General features: G+C 38.7%; 2 protein-coding genes across 3 annotated transcripts; one reads left to right on the plus strand and one right to left on the minus strand.

Moving 5' to 3' along the window:
* Positions 1–2,894: 2,894 nt before the first annotated feature.
* sfr1 (SWI5-dependent homologous recombination repair protein 1) lies at positions 2,895–4,299 on the plus strand. Of its 2 annotated transcripts, XM_054599784.1 has the most exons (4): positions 2,895–2,981; positions 3,121–3,247; positions 3,461–3,829; positions 3,952–4,298. In XM_054599784.1, exons 2-4 carry the CDS (start codon positions 3,149–3,151, stop codon positions 4,138–4,140), a joined length of 657 nt encoding a protein of 218 aa, XP_054455759.1. In that variant the 5' UTR covers positions 2,895–2,981; positions 3,121–3,148; the 3' UTR covers positions 4,141–4,298. The 2 variants fall into 2 exon arrangements, with proteins under 2 accessions (XP_054455759.1, XP_054455758.1); XM_054599783.1 differs by having other exon boundaries at positions 2,918–3,247; positions 3,952–4,299.
* On the minus strand, positions 4,300–20,428 carry cfap43 (cilia and flagella associated protein 43). The gene is made up of 38 exons (XM_054599780.1): positions 20,365–20,428; positions 19,950–20,203; positions 19,679–19,775; positions 19,407–19,574; positions 19,090–19,240; positions 18,761–18,905; positions 18,563–18,645; positions 18,254–18,385; positions 18,010–18,126; positions 17,825–17,902; positions 17,545–17,693; positions 17,124–17,227; positions 16,838–16,963; positions 15,724–15,884; positions 15,416–15,580; positions 15,181–15,311; positions 13,666–13,831; positions 12,919–13,029; positions 12,206–12,283; positions 11,374–11,499; positions 11,165–11,269; positions 10,942–11,058; positions 10,224–10,418; positions 9,864–10,070; positions 9,617–9,703; positions 9,270–9,350; positions 8,591–8,719; positions 8,366–8,485; positions 7,933–8,040; positions 7,605–7,691; positions 7,431–7,519; positions 7,127–7,337; positions 6,779–6,891; positions 6,420–6,579; positions 6,017–6,181; positions 4,828–4,908; positions 4,570–4,723; positions 4,300–4,484 (listed from the first exon to the last, which is right to left on the minus strand). Exons 1-38 carry the CDS (start codon positions 20,391–20,393, stop codon positions 4,309–4,311), a joined length of 4,956 nt encoding a protein of 1,651 aa, XP_054455755.1. The 5' UTR covers positions 20,394–20,428; the 3' UTR covers positions 4,300–4,308.
* Positions 20,429–20,455: the final 27 nt, after the last annotated feature.

Here is a 20,455-nt window from a genome sequence, read left to right on the forward strand (position 1 = left end):
TTGAATAATGCTAAATCTAACGGAAAGGGGCTGGTTTAAAACATCAGATTCCCGGATGGAGTTGTCTGGTTTTCTGCAGCCCCTTTGTGCTAAAACACACTCTGGTGTTTGTGTTGAGGATAATAGCTTTCCCACATAAGGGCTCATCATTTCTCTGAAACAAGAAGGCAGCTGAAAAGGTTACCAAATTAGGTTTACAGGGATTGTGTAACATGGCAAATATTTTTAATCATTCAAGGTTTATCAAGATGTACACACATTCATGATTCATGGTGAACATGTTGTAAATAAACCACCAGTTCTCCTCTCACTTTATAAAAAGCGATGGAATAGATCTCTTACTGTTTTTCTTAATGACTGTGGGTTAGGAAGGAATCCCTGTTCCTATAGCTTTATCACCGTCTGTTGAAACCTCCTGCAGGCATGTTTTCTCTGCGTTCGTTTATTGTTCATTTCAAAAGATTATATAAGAAAACCCAACAGTCTGGCTTGACTTTGAACAGGTATTTGGGTTGTTGAGATTTTTGAAAGAGACAAAGCTGAGGTTCATCGTTTGATAAATGATACACTTTGTTCTCAGTTAGGCTGGTAAAGCTCTCTGGTAAATCTCTCCCGCAGAAAGAAACAGCATATAACAAGTTCCAGGGGAGCACGCTCTGTGTGTGGTCTTAGGAACGCAGCCTGAGACCACACTCGATTTTATCTGGATTTATTTACCTGGATATTTGACTTTTTTGAAGAGAACATGTAACAGTTTATTTTTTAACGTCTTTTCAGTTGATTTTCTCACTTATCAAACCGTGAACTCAACTTGAGGTGAATTTATTTGATTCTGTTGATTGACAGAAAAGTAATCAGCAATTACTTTGATAATATTTAAATTATTAGAGTAATGTCTTGAATGCACAAACAACACAAATATGAATGCACTGAGAGCATAATGGGCGCAGAGGGAAGCACCTTGTACTAATTGACAGAGTGTAAAATGTAATTTCTAAAATGGAAAGACAATATCTGACAGATAAGAAAGTTTTGATTTATGTGGTCAACATACATTATTTTATGACTTCTTCAAGAAAACACTGTTATTATTCAGGGGGATATTCAGAACAACAATCGGTAAGCTATAAGTCAAACTGCCATTTTAAAAGCATTTAAATAAATAATAGTCATGCCCTTTTTACTGAAGACATTTTGAAATGTTACAGTAGGAAAAACTCAAGTGTAAATAATGAAATTGAAGATGGCTGAATTTCATTAGCTGCTCCAGTTTCAGGGTTTTAGTATTGTGCATGCTGGCTTAGTCATACTGCCATTGTTTACTGGAACACTTGAATGTAACCGAGGCAAGTTATTGGTAACACCTTAGTAAGTAAAAATGCCTGCTGTTGAAATAGAGCAGATTTGGCCTAAAAAGCCACATGTTCTGCACAACAGCTGGTTTTAGCAATTTTATTATTTGTCATCACTGAGAGACAATACCAACTACAAAATTTTGCATCATTAGATCGTTATGTGGATGTGCCTTGTAGACGGCCCCTGTGTCATACTCGTTTTTACAGATCTTTATAAGAGATAAGATAAGATAATCCTTTATTAGTCCCGCAGCGGGGAAATTTGCAATGTTTATTATGTTTCCATTATGTGAACCTGCAGATAAGGTAGTGTTTGCACTGGAAAAAAAACATAAAAGGAACATTTTAACAAAGACATAGCAGATAACGTAGAGTATCAACAGAAAGTAAATAAGTAAATAACCTACTAACCCAGAATACAAAGCACCCTTTCAGCTAAATAACATCTAGTGACACCACACGGGACAATCACGTCTCCTCCACTAGCAAAGGGACACCAGGGAAAGGGGGGGGAAAGCTGATGTTTTTGATACTGAATTTAAGACAATCAGTGTCTCTTCCTCACAACATATCACTTAACTACAGGACAGAAACATACTACCGTGGATGTAAAGGGGGCAATACTATCTTACTGCTGTCCCATATATGCATCGTGAGAGGAATTAATAGCCTGCTCAAACACAACATGTGGTGTTATTTATGGGTGCTCAGCATACACACCTGTATTCAGTGAAGGAGCTGGCATCCTCACTCAGTGTCTCACATAGCCTCTAGATTCTAGAAACCCAGACCATTGCTACAGTTTCAGTGCTGAGGAGCAAGCACAAGTATTCATGTCATATATTCACAAGTTCAAAAGCACAGAAAACGGTCTCCTGACTCACACAGTAATTATCTCTAAACCTCAGGCCTGTAAGATTCATCAACAGAACATGTTAAAAATCCCCATTCCCTGGGGTGTGATATATCAAACTGCCAAGCATTGATGTTCAAGTCTAGGCAAGATCATGTTTTATTTCACACCTTTCTCCTTACGGCTACAGAAAAACATCCTGGACACTTCTTAAAAAAATCTTCAACAAACCATGAATTCAACAGTCTGTAGGAGTTCAATAAATCCTTTAATAGAGATGAATCAACTGATGAGAAGAGCTGAATCACAAGATGAGTCAACCCTAGTAACAAGGAGTAGCCAAGTAACACTGTTTGAACTCCTCCAAAAGCCTACAAAAAAATGTCTTCAACTATTTTACTTTTAGAACTTACTTTTTGAAACAGTTCAGTGTTTCTCTTTTTAATCCCACTACAACACTCCTCAATAAAAATCCTTAATTTAACTATTTCCTATTTCCATGTGCAATATTATTACACTACTATTATTATTGTCAAAAAGTTATATTATCTTACTGTAGTTTGAATTTTTGTTGAAAAGAAAAAAGAAAGTGAAGAGGAACAACATTGGAATATGCGTTTAAAAGTGATTTGTGCTAGACTACAGTTCCCGAGATCCTTTGCGGTAACGCGTAATCAAATTCTGGCCAATCGCTGACTTTGGAGGTTTTCTTGAGCCCGCAAAAATAAGGAAAACAGGAACTTCTCACTTTGGTTTCACTGTTTTGTATCTGGGTAAGCGTTGTGTGAAAAGTCACTACTTCTAGTTAAAGCGTCCATCAACACGTCTGGTTCAGTGTTCATGTTAGTTTGGTTTTTATGTTTGTTGATTAGATAATACTCGTGAGGGTTAACTCAGTGTCGTTATCCACAGAAGAGCCACATGAGTCCAAGTTTCCCCGATGGAGGTCACGCCTAAAGCAGACAAATCTGTCAGATCTGAGTATTCTCCACCTCTTCATTCAGAGGAGTCAAGCCCCTGTGAACACAAGGAGGAGAAGGTAGGTTCAAGTGCAATCTGCTTGCACCTATACTGTGCACCTATACTATTCAATGTTAGCTGTCAAATAAACGCTATACTGTATTGAAATTGATGAAACACAATATAACATCAGTTTACTCTTATGCAACAACAGATCACCTAGCCAAATTCCTTGTAGATGTATCGTACTTGGCAAAAAAACAGCTTCTGATTCTGATTCTTATTTCCGCAGCATCACCAAAAGCTGAGTTCCTCTCTGAGGGAGAGGCTGAAGAGATCAAGGCGCTCCTTCACCTCGCCCTTCTCTGTGGCCAAACGCCTTTGTGTCGATGAGAAGGAGAAGGAGGAGGAGGAGGAGGAGGAGAATGGCCAACAAGTTTCAGCAGATTCCTGGGAGACTCCACCGATCATGCCCAGTGGTGATGCAGACAGAAATGGGGAGGAATCAGGGAGTCAAAGGTTATCTGGACGCATTCCCGAACCAACACGCCCTCCTCCTTCCAGAGACTTTACACAACAGCGAGACCGACTGAGGAAGGAGGTGAAAGACAAGATGGAGACGCTGCGCAGGCTCAAGATGGTTAAAATGTACAGGAGCAAGGTACCGGCTACCTTTTTAATCCGTCTGGGTTGCTCCTAACATGAACGTTTAAGGTTTATTTTGCTCAACTTGACTGAAAGTGGTCATTTTATGTGACACATTCCCTGTTTCTCTCTCCCTAGAATGATTTAACGCAGCTCAAAACCCTGATTGACAAGTGGAGGAGCTGTGCTCAGGCTGCACTGTATGAGCTCCAGTCAGACGTCCCCATAGAAGGACGAAAGGCCAGCCTGTCGGGGCTTATTGACCTCTTTGGTCTGGAAGATGGCATTCTGCACTTTGACCGCACAGAGGAGGACTTCACTGCCTAAAATAATATGCTTTAAAACCATCACATTTCAAATATCCTGAGTTAACTGTTTTATTTTTTTTGCTGCTATACCATTCTGTTTCACGGCTTAATTGTAAATTTCATGTTACAAGTTTGCTTGGTAATAGCGTAAATAGGATTGTGTTCTCTGTTGAAGAGAAGGCCTTGCTCAGTTGTGTTTCAGCTGATCCAGTGAAGGAAAGTTCTTCATTCTCAGTCGCTGGACTTCGGCCCAGAGGAAAGCGAGTTCGTCCCCCTGCGCTCTGGCAAAGTCCTCCAAGTTCCTCCTCTGAATGATTTCCTGGTAGCGCTCCTCTGTTTTAGTGACCTGATTTTCCTCTGAAGCTAAAACACCAAACATGTCACATTATCAGTCAGAGGAGGCCCTAAAATCTCCCTTTGCAATGAGTTGAAATTCTTGTTTTATTACCTATTGCTTCATGGATGTGTTTCCTCTCTGCCACGGTCACCTGCATATTAGGAAGCTGCTGTTCTACAGTTTTGTTCTTCTTCGCTTTCTCTGCCGCCTGCCTGTTTAGCTGTTCAATCTTTTTCATGTGCTGCTCCACACTTTGTAGATGAGTCTGAAAGGAGAACAAAATATGTATATTACTTTAACTGTAAGTTACGGAAAGTACACAACACAGAGCTGATTGATGAGATCAAATTGTTACTTTTTCTTTGTTACCTTTTCCTGGAAAGCTATAGTTTTCTCCAGAATGGAAACTTGCTTGGACACGCGGCTGTCTCGATCTGTCTTGTTGAGATACTGGAAAGAAAAGGGAATAACCGACTTGAATAAAGTGACTGAAAAAGCAAAAAGAGCAGCAACATGATTTTCTATACAGGGTCTACTCAAGATCTTTTAACAACAGTGGGGGAAAAACATGGTTAGTCATAAGATGTAAGGATCATTCAGGATGGATTTGATTATATTAAAAGTATTTCCATCTCAAGGTTTCAGGGGCATAACAATGACAGGAAGCAGCATGCCACTACCTGAAACTTTTGCCAGAGGAAACTGGCATTCAAGCATGGAAACATGTTCAGAGTGTTTTATGCTCAACAACTCGTTGAAAATAAGATGATGGGTGACTCATTTGTCCTTACATTGCTCAGCTACCACCTTCATATTATTCTTAAATCACAAACTCGTGAAATGTCTTTTTGAAGACGTTAATGGATTGCAACGGAACAAAGTGTCTTTCTGTCAGCCTTTGGGGTCTGTTTTTCATTAAACTGCCTGTTAATCTTTTTGACTGACATTTGCTGCTAAGTGAAGCAGATTTATTTTCTTCAATTTTCCTAGAATTTTTAATCACTGCAAAGCTGAGATGTTAAAGCAGGGTTTAAAACAAAATAAGATTGTAGTATATTAAACCAGTCTCCGACAATTTTTAAAAAATGCAAGAAGAAGAAAAAAAATTGGGTGGGGTTCCTGCATGAATACGGTGTGTCTGTGTCAACAAAACACCATCCATCTGTATTCAGGGATGGTAACAATTTTCTGCTCGCATAACATCTGATGCTGCCAAAACCGAAATACCTGCCTTGATATCAACGACTGAGGTTTGGCCAGAAATGCTAACGGGGCAAAGTGTCACCATAAATGCAGAGACTTCATTGACATTTCGGGCAGATGCTGAACTTTTTGAAAACATTTGACATATAATTACCATGAACTATGTGCACAGTAAAATATATCCACTATCCAGTAGCATCATTCCTCATTAAGTGTTATTTAGTGCTTATTTCCTTATTGATGGCAAAACAGTTTACGTCTGAGAATAAAAGATATACCGATCCCTGAGAAAAGCTAAAAAAAAAAAAAAAAAAAGTACTGTATCACAATATTTCAGTATCCTGATTACACTCACATCCTGTTGCTCCTCAGAGAGTCGTAACATCTGGATGTCCCTCGCCTTGGTGTTGAAGTCCTCTATCTGCATCCCCATCATCCTGTGCTCCCACAGCAGCTGGATGATGCCCTTACGGAAGTCTTTGCACTCCACCATGGAGGCTATCTTCTGCTCTCCCAGTGTCTGATCACATAGATAATCATCATTTGATGGACACAGACATTTATAACCAATGTATCTGACCAACTGTTGAATTTGGCTTATTTTGGGCAGCTTTTATAAAACAGAAAATACTTACAAAGCATATATGTAATTATGACCCCATGTGTATTTTTGTGTATAAATCTATCATAAGAGTATAAATTGCATATCCTTGTTTTGCAATAGGTTTGTCTGTGTGTCTGGTGTTATATAAGCTGACCCTTATGGTCCTGTTGAGGTTCTCCACCACAATCCTGTGGGAAAGTACAGAGTCAGTGTAGTCAGCAGTCAGGTCTGTGGTGGACACCTCCACCTGGCCCTGTTTGAGCAGGACCTGGACCATGATGTCCTTCAGGAAACGGTTCTTCTCCTTATGCAGACTAGAAGGGAGGATAAACATATAAAGTATATACTATTTTAACAGTTTACAGAGAGTGTGACACATTCTCAAATTTAAGAGTTGTGGCTCAAGTGTCATTCTTTCAGGACTTCCCTAATGAGTGAAGAAGAATAAAAATGCTAAATGTTTTCATACATAACTGCTTATAATAAAAAGGAATGACAACATCACAGTCGTACCTTTCAAGTCTGTCAGAGAGATTTTTAATTTCCTGTTGAGCGGTGCTTTCCTCATCTCTCCTCTTCTGAACGAACGCATGCATCTCAGCAGAAGTCAAAGCTTTAACTTTTACCTGAAAAGGACGTGTCAAACAGTGAGTGGACAATAACACACAAGACACACAATCATTTGGTGAAGTTTCCAAAACATGAAATTGATGATCAATATATCAATTCGTCAGTTAGTAAAAAAGACTATGACATGTTGTACTAATGTTTGTAGTGTGAAAAGCCTCTGTAAGTATTTCAGTGGACTAGTAATCTTTGTCTGTATTTCCAGTCTTTAACCTGTCGGTGTCCTCAAATTACCTTTTGCTCACTTTCTACTTTTGCTCTGCGGACAAGACAAAACCTCTCCCAGATTTGTGGGCTCACGTACTCGGGCATATTCTCGGGAGCATCCAGCTCCTCCATGGCCTTCAGCATTTTGCCGAGCGCATCGGGAGCCAGAGAACTGCACAGACGCTGCTCTTTAAACAGGTTGGAGCTGTTGTCAGTCTGGGTCCTCATCTTTTGAACCCTGAGGCAAAAAAAAAAAAAGACAGCGTGCAGCAACTGAGCAGCTAATTTACAACGTACAATGTGGATGTCAAGGTAAGAAAGTATTACAAACCTGGGTCTACACTTGAATAACTTATAAAGGTGATCAACCACATGGCTTCGCACATCAAAGAACTCCTTCCTGAATTCTTTGTCAAGAACCTTGGGAGACACGGATGGATATTTGTATGTATGTGCATCATCACTTACAGTCAAAATGATTTCAGTATTTTCCCAGCTGGCTTACTTTGTCCTCAGCTACAATGCTTTCATAGGACTCGTGAAACAATTCTAGTTCTTCTTCATGTTTCTTGACCTCCTCCCTAATTTCCTCCTGACAGAAAAATACATGCGAATAAGACGAGAGCAGCAATTATGATAAGTAGTGTCTGGCAGTCTTGAAATGATCGTGCCACACAGGTTAGGTCTTGCAGAACACACCTGAGTGATTGAAAGATATTATACTAGAATTTGGAAGAACATTGCAGCCATTTACTCAGGTATCTGACAAATAACAGAAACTGAAGCTGGTAGTCATAGATTCCTGCAGCATTACCGTGTACGAGTTTTCTGACCTTGTGTGCCAACGTTTTTTCAAGTTTGAGCTTGAGCTCCAGCTCTCGATTTCTCATCTCGTCTTCTACGAGGACTGAATACACAAGATAAGTGATCTTGAGCTCTTCCTGCAAAATACATCAAAAACAACATCAAGTAGGATTATTTAAATTGTCCCATACACAAGATATCATATAACATAATTATCTTGAGAACAGAGGGCCCTTCATCCTGTGTGAGGAAAATGAGAAGGAAGAAAACAAAATGAATTAATATGATTCAGATTTACTGCAAGTGTCCGTGTTATGAGTACATGTGTCACATACATGTACTGCATGTGTGTGTGTGTGTGTGTGTGTGTGTGTGTGTGTGTGTGTGTGTGTGTGTGTGTGTGTGTGTGTGTGTGTGTGTGTGTGTGTGTGTGTGTGTGAGAGAGAGAGAGAGTATGCTCACCTGATAAATAGCCATTTCACATTTCACTTTCTTCTCAAACAGCTTTGTCAAAGTTTCATCAAACCTTTCTGCTGCCTCCCTGTTGGATGCCTGCAGTTTTTTCATTTCAGTTTCCATTGACTGCAATAACAGAGTTCACAGGTTGTTTGTATTTATAACTGCTCAAATGTTTATTATATCTCTGATCGTAGCAAAACAGAATTGTAAATGTTTTTACTTTAGTACCTTTTTGTATTTCTCCTTCTCCTCACTGAGGTCTTTTGTTTTCTTTTCATACTCTTTAAAGACTTTTTTCTCCTCCTCGCTCCACTGGATGCCAGGCTTGGACAAAACAAACTCAGGCGGAGGTATTTCCTGTGGAGTTAATTCAATAGAAACTATGTGCACTTCATACTGTTTTTTCTATTCTGTCTAATCAAACTGACACTGTCTCAAAAAAAAGTAATGTAAAAAAAAACCCAACATAAGACATAATTTGCCAAAAAGAGGAGAATTCATGTGTGAGTATAAAGTATGTCATTTTGGATGCAGTGAGATGTAGTGTGTTGTGTGTCATGAGGAATGACTGCAGGAGGTAGCAGAAAGTTTTCTTCTACTCTGTCTCTCCCAGAAAGAAAATGTGTATTCTATCAAAGATAGACTGTTTATGTCATATATGCCAATGAAAGTCATCAAATCATCCCAGTAAAGAAGCTGAAACCGAGAATGTTTGCCATTCTTGCTTTAAAAATGACTAAAACAATTAATAAATTATCTAGACAGTTGCCTTTTATCTGCCATTTGACTAGATGCTCAAAGGAAAAAATGTCTACGATTTGATTATTATTTTATATGAAACAATATAACTGAGATCACTCTATTACATCGTGAATGCTTAAATAAAAAATGTAATATTTTGACCGACCATTTTTAAGATGTCCTCTTTTTTCACTTCAAGCACTCCATCCATCATGTAATCAAGAGCCCTGTCTCTGATATTATCCCCCTGCAATAGAAAGATCAGTCAATATGAAGGAACTGAAATACTTTATACTTTATGACTTTCTGTGTTATACTGCTACTATCACATAGCCATATAATATTCATATATTTCATTTATTTTTTAAATAAAATAAAGCACTGTTGAATTTACTCTTACTGTTGTCGAAAATAATCAAAAAAGCACTTTGCATACATGGGAGTGTTTAAAGATTTGTTAATAGCAATAAACAAGAGTTGCAAAACAAAAACACATTTATTATAGCAGCATACTTTGGAAGCCGAACGTTTTTGTTCTTCCAACTTCCTCCTCTCCTCCTCCTTTTTCTGTTCTGGGGTGAGGTACTTTTCTGCTCTTATCTGTAGTGGGACAAATGTGCATATCTCTCTGTGGAAAAAGCATCTGATATGACGATGACCACACATCCCGTAAGAAAAACAAACAAACCACAAAGTGGCTCAAAATGTATTATTTGTTTTTTTCTGAACTGTTTAGAGGTTTCACTAGGATGTCAGTAACCTCAGAGTCGTCCACAGTGAGCAGCCTCTCTGGCTGTTCGCTGGTGGTCAGGCTGGGCTCCCACAGCTTCTCTCTCATGTCCAGCTCCAGCATGATCTCCCTGATGTGTCTGTTCCTGTCCTTCACACGGTTCAGCTCCTGCACCTTTTGCTTGTGCATGGCCTCAAAGTCAGCATTGAAAGCTGTCTTGATGCGATAAATCACATCCTGCATTCAGAGTACGGTGAAAAAAAAGTTTTTATAAACCACTTATTTTTTATGCGCTTTTTTTTCACTTTCTAGTCCTATAATTTTTTTGTGTGTTTTTGGAAAAGTATTTTACAATATAAAAAGGCATTATTACCCAGTTCAAGTTCCCACCTGTAGCATAATTATCTGGTTGATCCTCTGTTCTGTGGTTTGCAGGCAGAACTGATCGTAGATATGAGGGTTTGAACATCCTAACTGAGCCGAGCAACTTCCCGTTACGTCAGCACTTTCTGCGTCGTGGCCTTCCTCCCGCTGCTCTTCCTCCTTCACACTGGTTGTGTTGAAAGTTTTCTTTAGCCCGCTCTGCTGCAGTTGAAAGGTGGGGACAAATACTTTGAATGAGAGGGCTGAAATAAATGGGGAGGATAGAATCTGTGGCCACAAGATTATAAACTTTATCTCAAGAATATTGCAGAGAAGGAAGCTATCCTAACAACTATCTCTTGGCCACATCGCCATAAATCAAGCAAAGTTTCAACACTGGCGGACTGGCACGTGTTCAAGCATTTAAAAAAGTCAGAACAGTGAAAGGTCAGATGTAGGTCTGTGATTCAAAGCATCGAATTATTTTCCAGATGTAAACATGTCTTAACTTGAATGGTTTTGCCATAAAATGTATTTCCATAGAGTGAAAGCTCTGCATACTGAGGAGGTCGCATCATCACAGCTTTTAGAAAATGATTGAACGCTGCCTTTCTGTTTCACATTATAAACAGTTTACATATCATCCAATCCTTTCTAACTCATCACATGTGCTTATTAATAAGACGTAACGTTAACAAAAATCTAAACCACAGAACGCTCAAGCCTGTGGAGCAGTTAAGCTTACGGTGCAAGCAGCCATTTCAATCTTCCTCATGATCTGAACCCTTTGAAGGTCCTCCACCTCTTTGTCTGTCCGTTCTTTCAGAGGATAGTTCTTCACCTGTTGTTCTGAGTGAAAGGCCTGCGGTAGACAGCCAGAAGTGATTCAGATTTATTAGCACAGATCATAAAACTCTGTGATTATTAAGAAATGTAACTTCTCTGTGCTTGTTCCGTAGCCATCTTACCTGAATGGCCTTGCCTTTGACCTTCATGGAATCCCAGCATTCTCTTCTTAGGACATCACTGAGGTACCGTTTTGCTGAAATCTCCCATTCGACTTCATTTCTCACCTACAATGTGACTGCGTTAGGATTCACTTCCATCATGACCTCAAAGCTAGATTAAATCATTGATCACTACTTTCATTGAGCTCATGTTTGTGTGTATGCATCACCCGAGTAACTTCCTGCTCCATCATGGCCTCCAGTCTCCTCTGCTCCTCAACATCCAGGTTGAACTCTTGTTGTTCAAGACGTTCGATATCTGGGAGGTTCTCATTTTCACGCATCATCTCCTGGATCTATGATATGGAATAGACGGTGTAGTCATCATATTGTTTCTTGGAAAAACGTTTTGTGAACATTTAAACATCCGTCTGCGAATTGTTTCGTAATTGTGCAACTATCTTTAAGTACTTGACTGGACTGTAAATACATTACTACAATATAAATTGTTTGTTGAACTTTTTTCATGATTGACTTAAAGCATACGGTAATTTTATGCCCTAGAAAGCAATTAAAACGGAAATTAAATTGTAAAACGTTCAAAATGGTTAAAATGTTCATGAGACAAACCTGATATTGTTTTGAAATACCATTGGCTCACTTGGCATGGTTTGATATATTATTTTGATATATTATTTATTTATGTAATATTCATTAGGTCAGTATTTATTCATTCATGTATCAATTAACAGAATTCCACATACAGTTTTTATCCTTTAGCTTATGATTGCTTTAGCTTTGTGATGTTTTTGTTTTTTCCTCTTTCATTTATTGTGTGTATTTTTGTTGCCCTGGTAGTGAACTGCGGCACGTAATTACAGGGATGGGTCTTATTCAATTGAAAAGCACTTATCAAACATGTATAATGATATAGTATTTATGCTAACATGGACTGTGAGATGTCGTTTAATGTTTGTTGTGACATGTTTCCTGCTGAAGAACCTATGAGTTCCCTGTTAAGTGAAGATTTAAATAAACCAATTTGTAATAAAACTCACTTACATTGTCACGTAACTCTTTGATGGTTTTCCTCAGGTTTTTCTTTGTGTCAGAATATTGCTCATTGTCTTCTTTTATAATCTGTTCAAAGTATACAGATTGAAAACAAATGAAACATTTATTGAATCAGTTAGTATTAAAGTGTGTACACTAATGCCAACTTGACCAGATTCATTCCCATCTTCCTACGGAAAATAAACCTGAATTGCAAATAAACAGCTTGTTAATAATAATACATTTTACAAACATCAATAGGAAGAATATTACTTCTTTTTTACAAAAGTCCCCTCAGGCCTAGCGAGCCAGATAAGAGAGCATGCTGTAGCATAAAAGCAAGGCGTGAATTTGCCTCTACCCGTTTCCCATGTGAATGTCAATGAGGTGTAAAATCCACAATACAAAGCCTGCCACACCTTCAGTATCAATTTATTGTTATCAAGAAGCTTTGTCAGCTATAAAATAACTGAACATTTGTTTACAAATTCTTATCTGCTTTACAGCCTAATTGGTTGACTCCTTACTCTATAAAATGTGACGATAAATCAAGCTGTTGCACGGAGAAACTGTGCCAAAAGCAACACATCTAGATATCACACAGAGGTGCGATAGACTCTTTCGCAATCCTCCACCTGCCACGGTGAAGTACCTCAACATAGTTAACATTATCCACATCTTATGCCACAACCGCAAATATGACGGCATGTTAAGTCACTGACCTCCTCTCGCCTGCTTTCCAGCCAAGTGGGGTCTGAAGGTGGTGCAAACAGCAGGCTGTTATAACTCTCATCCTGCTCGGTCACATCCACAGTATCTGCTCCACCACCGACCTACAGATTGTTAACACATGTAAAAATAACGCACGGATACATATAAACAAAAACATCTGCTTTGACACATTGTTAAACCTTGAATCTAGTTAATGAACGGGGTCTTTTTTTTATGAGAAATAAATAACCTTTACTTTCTATTGATTTGTGTACTATTCATACCACATTTATACCAGGGCTTTCATTAAGACATTAAAGTCCTGTTTATTGTTGAAACAGCTCAGAAACAAACTGAAACAAACTGCACATTCACATTTATCATTATAGGCTTCAAATTTACTTGGATGCCTCAAACTTTTATCACATACAACATCAACAAAGTGTGCTGCCTAGAAAGTTTAAAGCCTAGGTTGTGTTGTGCTGTACTAAGATGTGTTTCTAATTGTTTTTCCAACACAATTATAACTACATTTTATTAAAAAAAACATTCAGTATGACTGATCAACAAACCCTTCAGTCAGGTAGAATTTATTGGAGGGCTATTGAATGAGACTGCATTAGTTTTAGCATTTGAGAGTATATTCTGTAATTGCAGTGTACTGTTTGGAGTTGTAAAAGCAACAAACATCATTGTCAGTACACTGTTATGTAGGAGCCAACTAATTTAATGCTGAAACAGAATATAATATCATTTACCTCACTTTCCTCTGGTTTTACTGTGCCAGCAGGAGACCCTTGGCCCCACTCAGGCAATTTAATGAGGATGATATTCTCAGTTTTGAATATTTTCTTCAAGAAATGATTCAAAGACTGACTGTACTTTGTAGCTTCATTCAGCGTACCAGCATCTGCGCCTTTAATTCTGTATAGAGACATGGAAACACAAGGTATACACAATAAGATAGCAGATATATGGAGATCTTTGTTATGGAGATCTAATGATGGCCAGTTAATCCATAAATCCAAATAAAATTAGAAAATAACATTATATGATTTTTGAAAATAAAATCATGCCGTCTATAAATGGAAAAAAGGGAATTGTAGAGTTCAAGGCCTTATTGTAAAATAATTTCATATTAAGTAGCCATTTTTTGTTTGTAATATAACCATGAAGGATCAAGTTTAAGAGTAGAATAACCTTAACGGCTAAGGCTGACAATATTCCACATTCTAATTATCTAATAATCCCTTGAAAAGTCCAAAGTAAAACTTTTTAAGTGTGTTTAGTTATAATTTCCGACTTTCCTACCTCGTCCTTGGAACTACGCACCAGTCCATTTGTTTCTACTGAAGTCGTACATTTTTGAAAACTTTTGAAAAATATATGGTTTCATATTTTAAAAAGGTTTTAAAGCTAATTCATAAATCCTCTGGGCACTGTCTTTTTTGTAAATGTTGCTAAAACATAAGTAAATTGTGCTTTAGTTGAGGACTATTTTCAACTGTGCTTTTTTGGTGCACCATTTGGAGTATATCAGCAGGAGCATTTATATGGGAATGACTCAAAATAAATCATAGTGCCCGTGTTGATCATTACGAAGGAACATGTCACCCATGTGTAAAGCTGTGACTTATTGGTGTTTTTTCAGTAGTTATTGGAAAAAATGTTATCTTTATGGCACAGAGAAATACACTACATACTGTGAGGCTTTGGCTACAGAGAAACTACTTGCACTTTTCAATTAATTGTTGGTTTTGGTCTTTTCATGGGATTTGTTAAAAAGAAGAAAAATACTGAATATCACCAGATGTTTCATTTATTCAAATTCCCATACTATGAACAATTTAAATCGGCAATTGATGAGACACATGATAGGTCAAAATCAACAACAGATGTAAAAATAAAGAAATCCTATTCCTGGTAGTTTAAAACAGTAGAAACTGCTAGCGTAAAGAAAAAGATCTGAAAACTTTAAAACAAAAGCGTGCAGCGGCAAGCAGAGGAGACAGACGTGGAATGTGATCTTATTCAGTGGTGAGATTTAGCTGTAAAATTGATTGGATCTTTGTTTTCCTACAGAGTAGGATCATGATCCCCCTTGACCCACCACTTCAGTTGTATTTATTGTACTTTCCTCAGGGCCAACGCTAACAGAGGAAAAATACTTTTTAATATGCACTATATCAAACTGCATGACAGCAGCATCACTACTGCGAGCAACAGTTCCCTCTACTGTTCACAGATGTGCATTATGTAACCATGACTTTTACCTGAGATCGCTGCACACAAGAGAACCATCTTTAAAGCCAGCAGTGAGGAGTGTCTGGCTGTCTGCAGAAAAGGAAACGCTCCGAACTCCACCCAGACGGCATGAATGACATTGCAGTTCAATGTACCGCTCCTATACGAGTGCAGCAACAGCATTGTTATACACACCACAGATAACAAAAACAAGATTCAAAAGTTTATAAGAAATAATTCACACTAAATAAAATGAGCTCCGACCATGGAAGCAGTCTCTCGGATAAGTAGGAGGCCATCTCTCCCCACAGAAGCCAGCCATGACTGATGAGGAGACAGAATAAGAGACACAGGGCCCAGAGGGTGACCCCTCACTTCCTGCTCTGGTTTGAGCTGGACCACCTGTTGGCTGGAGAGACTGTCCGTGTCCTGGGCAGAAAAATAAGGGATCAGGAAAATGTGTTAATGACAAATAAAATAGTAGTTTACTATAATTGTATCAGTGATATTTCAGGTGGATGAAGACAGAGAATAGAGATCATAATAATCTGTCTCATTGGGCAGCAGTAAACCTGGGGAAGCTCAAATCGCTGAAGAGTTTTCCTCTTCTGGCAGTAGGCAAAGACCTCACTGACTCCCAGAACACAGGATTCAAGTGTATGAGGCACTTGGTATCTGGAAAGGTTGAGGATGTGGGTAGACAGACAACCACGTCGGTCTACACAATCCGGACCTGCAGGTCAGCAAAGGCATATCGTGTGAAACATTCACGCTCCCTAGGTGTGTGTCTTTGAAACCTGCATTGACACACCTACAATAATAGATGGGAATTCTTCAGTAGTTGGTCTTGGCACAGAAGTTGTGTATCAGTTTAAGCATATTTCTCTTTAACCATTGCTATTCAATACATTATAAGATATTTTATCCTCAGTTGATTATTGCCAAAGCCATTGTCATTCGTGATTTGCTCTGTCATTCGTGATTTGCTCTGTCATTAGTGACAATGCTTTTCTGCAGCCCCACCTTAGACCTAAGGTTTGCACTTTCCTCTGGAGAGCCGTCTGTCTCATGGTCTTTCTTGCTCAACATAGTTTAACAGGCTGCATAAACAAAGGGTGTGTTTTTGTAAACTGCTGAGTCATTTTCTCTCTTTTTAACAGCGTTGGTGACAACATGTCTAAACAAACGGATAAAAATGTCCAGTTGAGTATGATTAACCGGTTATGCTAATGCTATGGTTTTCTGTTTGGAAAATAACTGAAGTTCACTGTCAGAGCATTCCCATGGATGAATTATGAGATTCCCAATAAGAATAAAAAGGCAAGTGAAAGTATAGTAAACTGCAACACCATTTTTTACTGCTGAAGCTCTCCTTACTGACAGGAGATGATTCACTTACCGCCGGTTGCAAAGTAAATAATGATCTTATGTTCAATGTTCCATCATCACCCCTATATTACATCTTTAATGCTGTTCCTACGGAACTGTTCAGAGAGGTAATGGGAGCCACTGGACCTAATCAGTGCTCTATTATTAACAGCTCTATCTCCTCTGTACGGGATTATATTATGATTGTCAACCCGTGCTGACTTAAAAAACAACTTCTGACCAACATCCAAAATGTCCTTGATTAAAAAACAATATAGAGAATAAGTAGTGAATGAATCCACTATATCAATGCTGTACCTGAAAGCTCCCTGGTAGGCAAAGAGAGCACTGTGAGCTCCTGTCCAGTGCACTGTGCAAGAACTTTCACCTGTTCACAGTCCCTGATGCACTGAGTGGAAAGCGACAAAATTGGTCCGGTAACAACTGGAAAATCAAATGACAAAAGGATAATAGGGCAATCATTATCTTTATATAGTTATGTATACATTCTAAACTAAAATGACCTTTACATTGATATGTACGGTGTTTTGTTATATACAGGACAGGAGTAACGTGTCTAATGAATAAAACAAAGAGTAAATACCTGTGTATCCTATGATTGAAAACTTCTTTGATGGCTTCGCGTCTAGTACATAGATATATGAATCTGAGGAACCTGTGAGAAGGTAGTGCCCTTCTTGATCAAAACTGTAAAAGACAAACACACACACACACACACACACACACACACACACACACACACACACACACACACACACACACACACACACACACACACACACACACACAGACATAGGGTAGATAAACACAATAAGTTTGCAACCTTTTATGTGACATTCTAATTTGCTTTCGTGACTAGAAGTGGAGGAGCAGTTGTCCCCTCAGGGTTTTATGAGTAGAGATAACTCATGCCTCTATTTCGTAATTGAATGATGTGTTTAATACTTTTTTATTGTAGTGTTAAACTGAAACTCTGTGGCATCACAGGGATAGTAGACACTTACACTAGGTGATCCACAGGAGTGTGGTACAGATGAATCCGGTGAACCAGGCGTGGTTGCTGCTCCCGGTTCAGATCGATGAAGAGGACATTTCCTGAAACCGTTCCAACAGCTGCATATTGTGCAATAGGACAGCAGGCCAGACTTGTCACCTAAACAGACACAGATTACAAGCTTTAAATTTAATTCTATTCAGTTTAATTTCCCTACTAAATCTTCAGAACAAGTGTATTAATGTGGCACCGCTGATATGTTCTGAATGTTCGTATGTTGTGAATCTGACCTCAGCTTGAAGAGACAGGGAACCAAGACAAATGCCATCTGCAGACCACAGCTGCAGTACTCCAGAATCCCTCACTGACTGCAATCAGCAAAAAAACGAACATCACAATTCACTCAAGAAACATTGACCAAAATTACACATGCCATCATGAGACACTATAAATCTTGAGTATGAAAACGTTTTACCACACAGATGTTTTTGTCAGAGTGTGACAAAGCTGCTGCCAAAAAGTTGCCACTGAGAACATCCAGGACCTTCACAATTTTGTCAGACCGGGTTGGGTTTAACACATAGATTTGACCCTGAAGAAAAAAAAGCCTGTTATGTTCTGATATTCTATTTTCTTTTCTCTCAATAACATATTATTTAATTAAATAACATGTGACTTTATTTACAATAAGCCACACTGAGGTACATTTAAGAACTTACTGTGTTAGACGAAAATAGTAATGTTTCATAGTCAGGGGAGTACATCACGGTTGTGACAGGTCTTTCTAATTGCCACGTTTGTGTTATGTTGATCTGAGCGGCTTTGATTTGCAGACTGTGCACCACACCCTCCTGTGAAACATGCATTTAAAAGTTTTCAAATTTAAAAAAAAATCGGAATTCCTGATGTCTGAAATTGCAAATCACATCACAGGTTGGCAAAAGAATGAATGCATTATATATCATTACATGTTTAATGTGTCATACTAAATGAGCCAAGCATATATTAATGGATGCATGGGCCAGTACCTTTCCTACAGCGATCAAACCATTCCGATGAAGGGTTAAACTTTGAAAGTTTCTCTGTTTAAGTTCAGGGATGGCATCAGCAGCTGAACAAAGTGAAACACAAATCAGTTGTAAATTTACTTTCTATTGCAATAATAATGCAATACTCCCAATGGCAATTAAAATATAAGCCTTGTCCCAGTGTGTGTGTTTGTTTACTTGTGGGGTTGAAGATGACTGAGACAGAGAGGCTCTCTGGGTCAACAAGGAGCAGAAAGCCTTCCACACAGCCCACATAAAGCTCTGATGTGGAGGTCCAGCAGATGGCACTAGGAGTAAGTCTGGCTTTGGTGCAGAGTTTAGTCTGTGTAAACACATGTGGAGTTGTGTAACAGTTTACATTTTGTTTTTGTTTGTGTGCCTGAGAACAGAATCGTTTTGTACCACAAATCGATTCATAGATCTAAAAATCTGCAGGATCACAAAAAATTAGAAAGTGGTGAAAGTGTACTGGTTTTGTCGTACTAGTACATAAATTACATAAATACCACAATGCTTTCTGCCTTGTCTCCCTTGAGCCCTGAGATGGCTGATGGAGGCATCTCAAGACCGAAATAGGGCAGTCTGTCGCTGACAGTATGAGCGGTGGCCACCAATCTCTCAACAAAGGAACCATCAGTTGCTGGAAGCTCTATCACACTGCAATCCAACAAATATTAGATACACATTTGTATTCATCAGTCTCCATTGCACTTGCTGCTTATTGAACATAAAGCAATAAATACAGGAAATGTAGGTTAATGTATCAGTTAAATCACAAGCAATGCTTCCACACTACTTGCTTGCACACCCAAGTCTGCTTTACCTTGGTTTCAGGACATGAAAGCTGGCACTCTTCTCAATATTCCAGACAGTGAGCGACTGATTGCCCAAAGCACAGAGCTGGATCCAGTTCAGAGGGTTGAACACCAAAGAAATGACATCCTTCCCAGCTTGTGGTTGTGTACAAATTGGCTCACCATTTTCCCAGTTCCTGCATCACACAGTCATGATTACAGTAACAGATGTGCTCAGCCTAAGTAAACATACATGTAAATCTGGAATACACAATATAAAGTGCTGCTTTCAATGGCTTACCACACTGTTATGATGTGATCTGGAAAAGATGAACAACAGCCCAAATAAGGACCACCAGTACTTAATGTCAGAGATGTGTAGTCCAGTTGTGCTGTGCCTAGAAAGAAGAAATCAGAGGAAACTATTAAGTATTTGTCTGAGAGAAAATAGCCTTAATGTAGGAGGGATCCATACAAACAAACAGACAAGAAAATTACATGAATAAAAACATCACCATCAAGTTGGAGTATTATGGAATCTGCATATATTTAGCTGGGAGGAAATATCTTACCTTTAAGTTCATTCTTCAACTCTAACTCAGGGAAAATGTAGACAAATATAGATGGGGACAGCTTCTCCTCGGAGAAAGCGAAGTTCCCATTGGTGCCATTGGCTGTGAATGCACCAACTCCTCTCCCAGGACTCTGGAGCACATTTTGCTTTTGTGTCTCCAGGTTGAGGAAACAGATATTATTCCCACATTTGTAGCAAACTGTTTCATTGTCAACAAACTCGATGCTCTTGTTTGGAAAACCTCGTATCCACCTGTAGGGAGAGAAACAGCAGAACTATTAGCGAGCTTGTCACTGTTTGTGCAGGTTACATCCGGGGTACTGCGGTTAACACACTACGCCAAAACTAAAAAATAAATAAATTTAAAATAAGTTTTTAAAACTAAAAACATGTGTATTTGTAAACATACATACCTGACTTCTAAACTTCCATTGCCATCCATTTTTAAATTACACACATTTAATTTAATGTTTAGTGTAACTTCCTTTTCATCCACACCACTGA

This window comes from Anoplopoma fimbria, chromosome 6, assembly GCF_027596085.1.
Source record: "Anoplopoma fimbria isolate UVic2021 breed Golden Eagle Sablefish chromosome 6, Afim_UVic_2022, whole genome shotgun sequence".
Classification (NCBI taxonomy): Eukaryota; Metazoa; Chordata; class Actinopteri; order Perciformes; family Anoplopomatidae; genus Anoplopoma; species Anoplopoma fimbria.

What these genes read in the sequence shown, in the direction of transcription:
- sfr1 (XM_054599784.1), top strand. Translation starts at nt 3,149, where the DNA reads ATGGAGGTCACGCCTAAAGCAGACAAATCTGTCAGATCTGAGTATTCT. An exon ending in GTGAACACAAGGAGGAGAAG is followed by an intron (nt 3,248 to 3,460) that starts GTAGGTTCAAGT and finishes TTATTTCCGCAG; the next exon opens with CATCACCAAAAGCTGAGTTC. An exon ending in TTAAAATGTACAGGAGCAAG is followed by an intron (nt 3,830 to 3,951) that starts GTACCGGCTACC and finishes CTCTCTCCCTAG; the next exon opens with AATGATTTAACGCAGCTCAA.
- cfap43 (XM_054599780.1), bottom strand. Translation starts at nt 20,393, where the DNA reads ATGGATGGCAATGGAAGTTTAGAAGTCAG. An exon ending in ACAAGGCAGAAAGCATTGTG is followed by an intron (nt 18,906 to 19,089) that starts GTATTTATGTAA and finishes GTGTTTACACAG; the next exon opens with ACTAAACTCTGCACCAAAGC. An exon ending in AAGTAGAAAGTGAGCAAAAG is followed by an intron (nt 6,892 to 7,126) that starts GTAATTTGAGGA and finishes CGTCCTTTTCAG; the next exon opens with GTAAAAGTTAAAGCTTTGAC.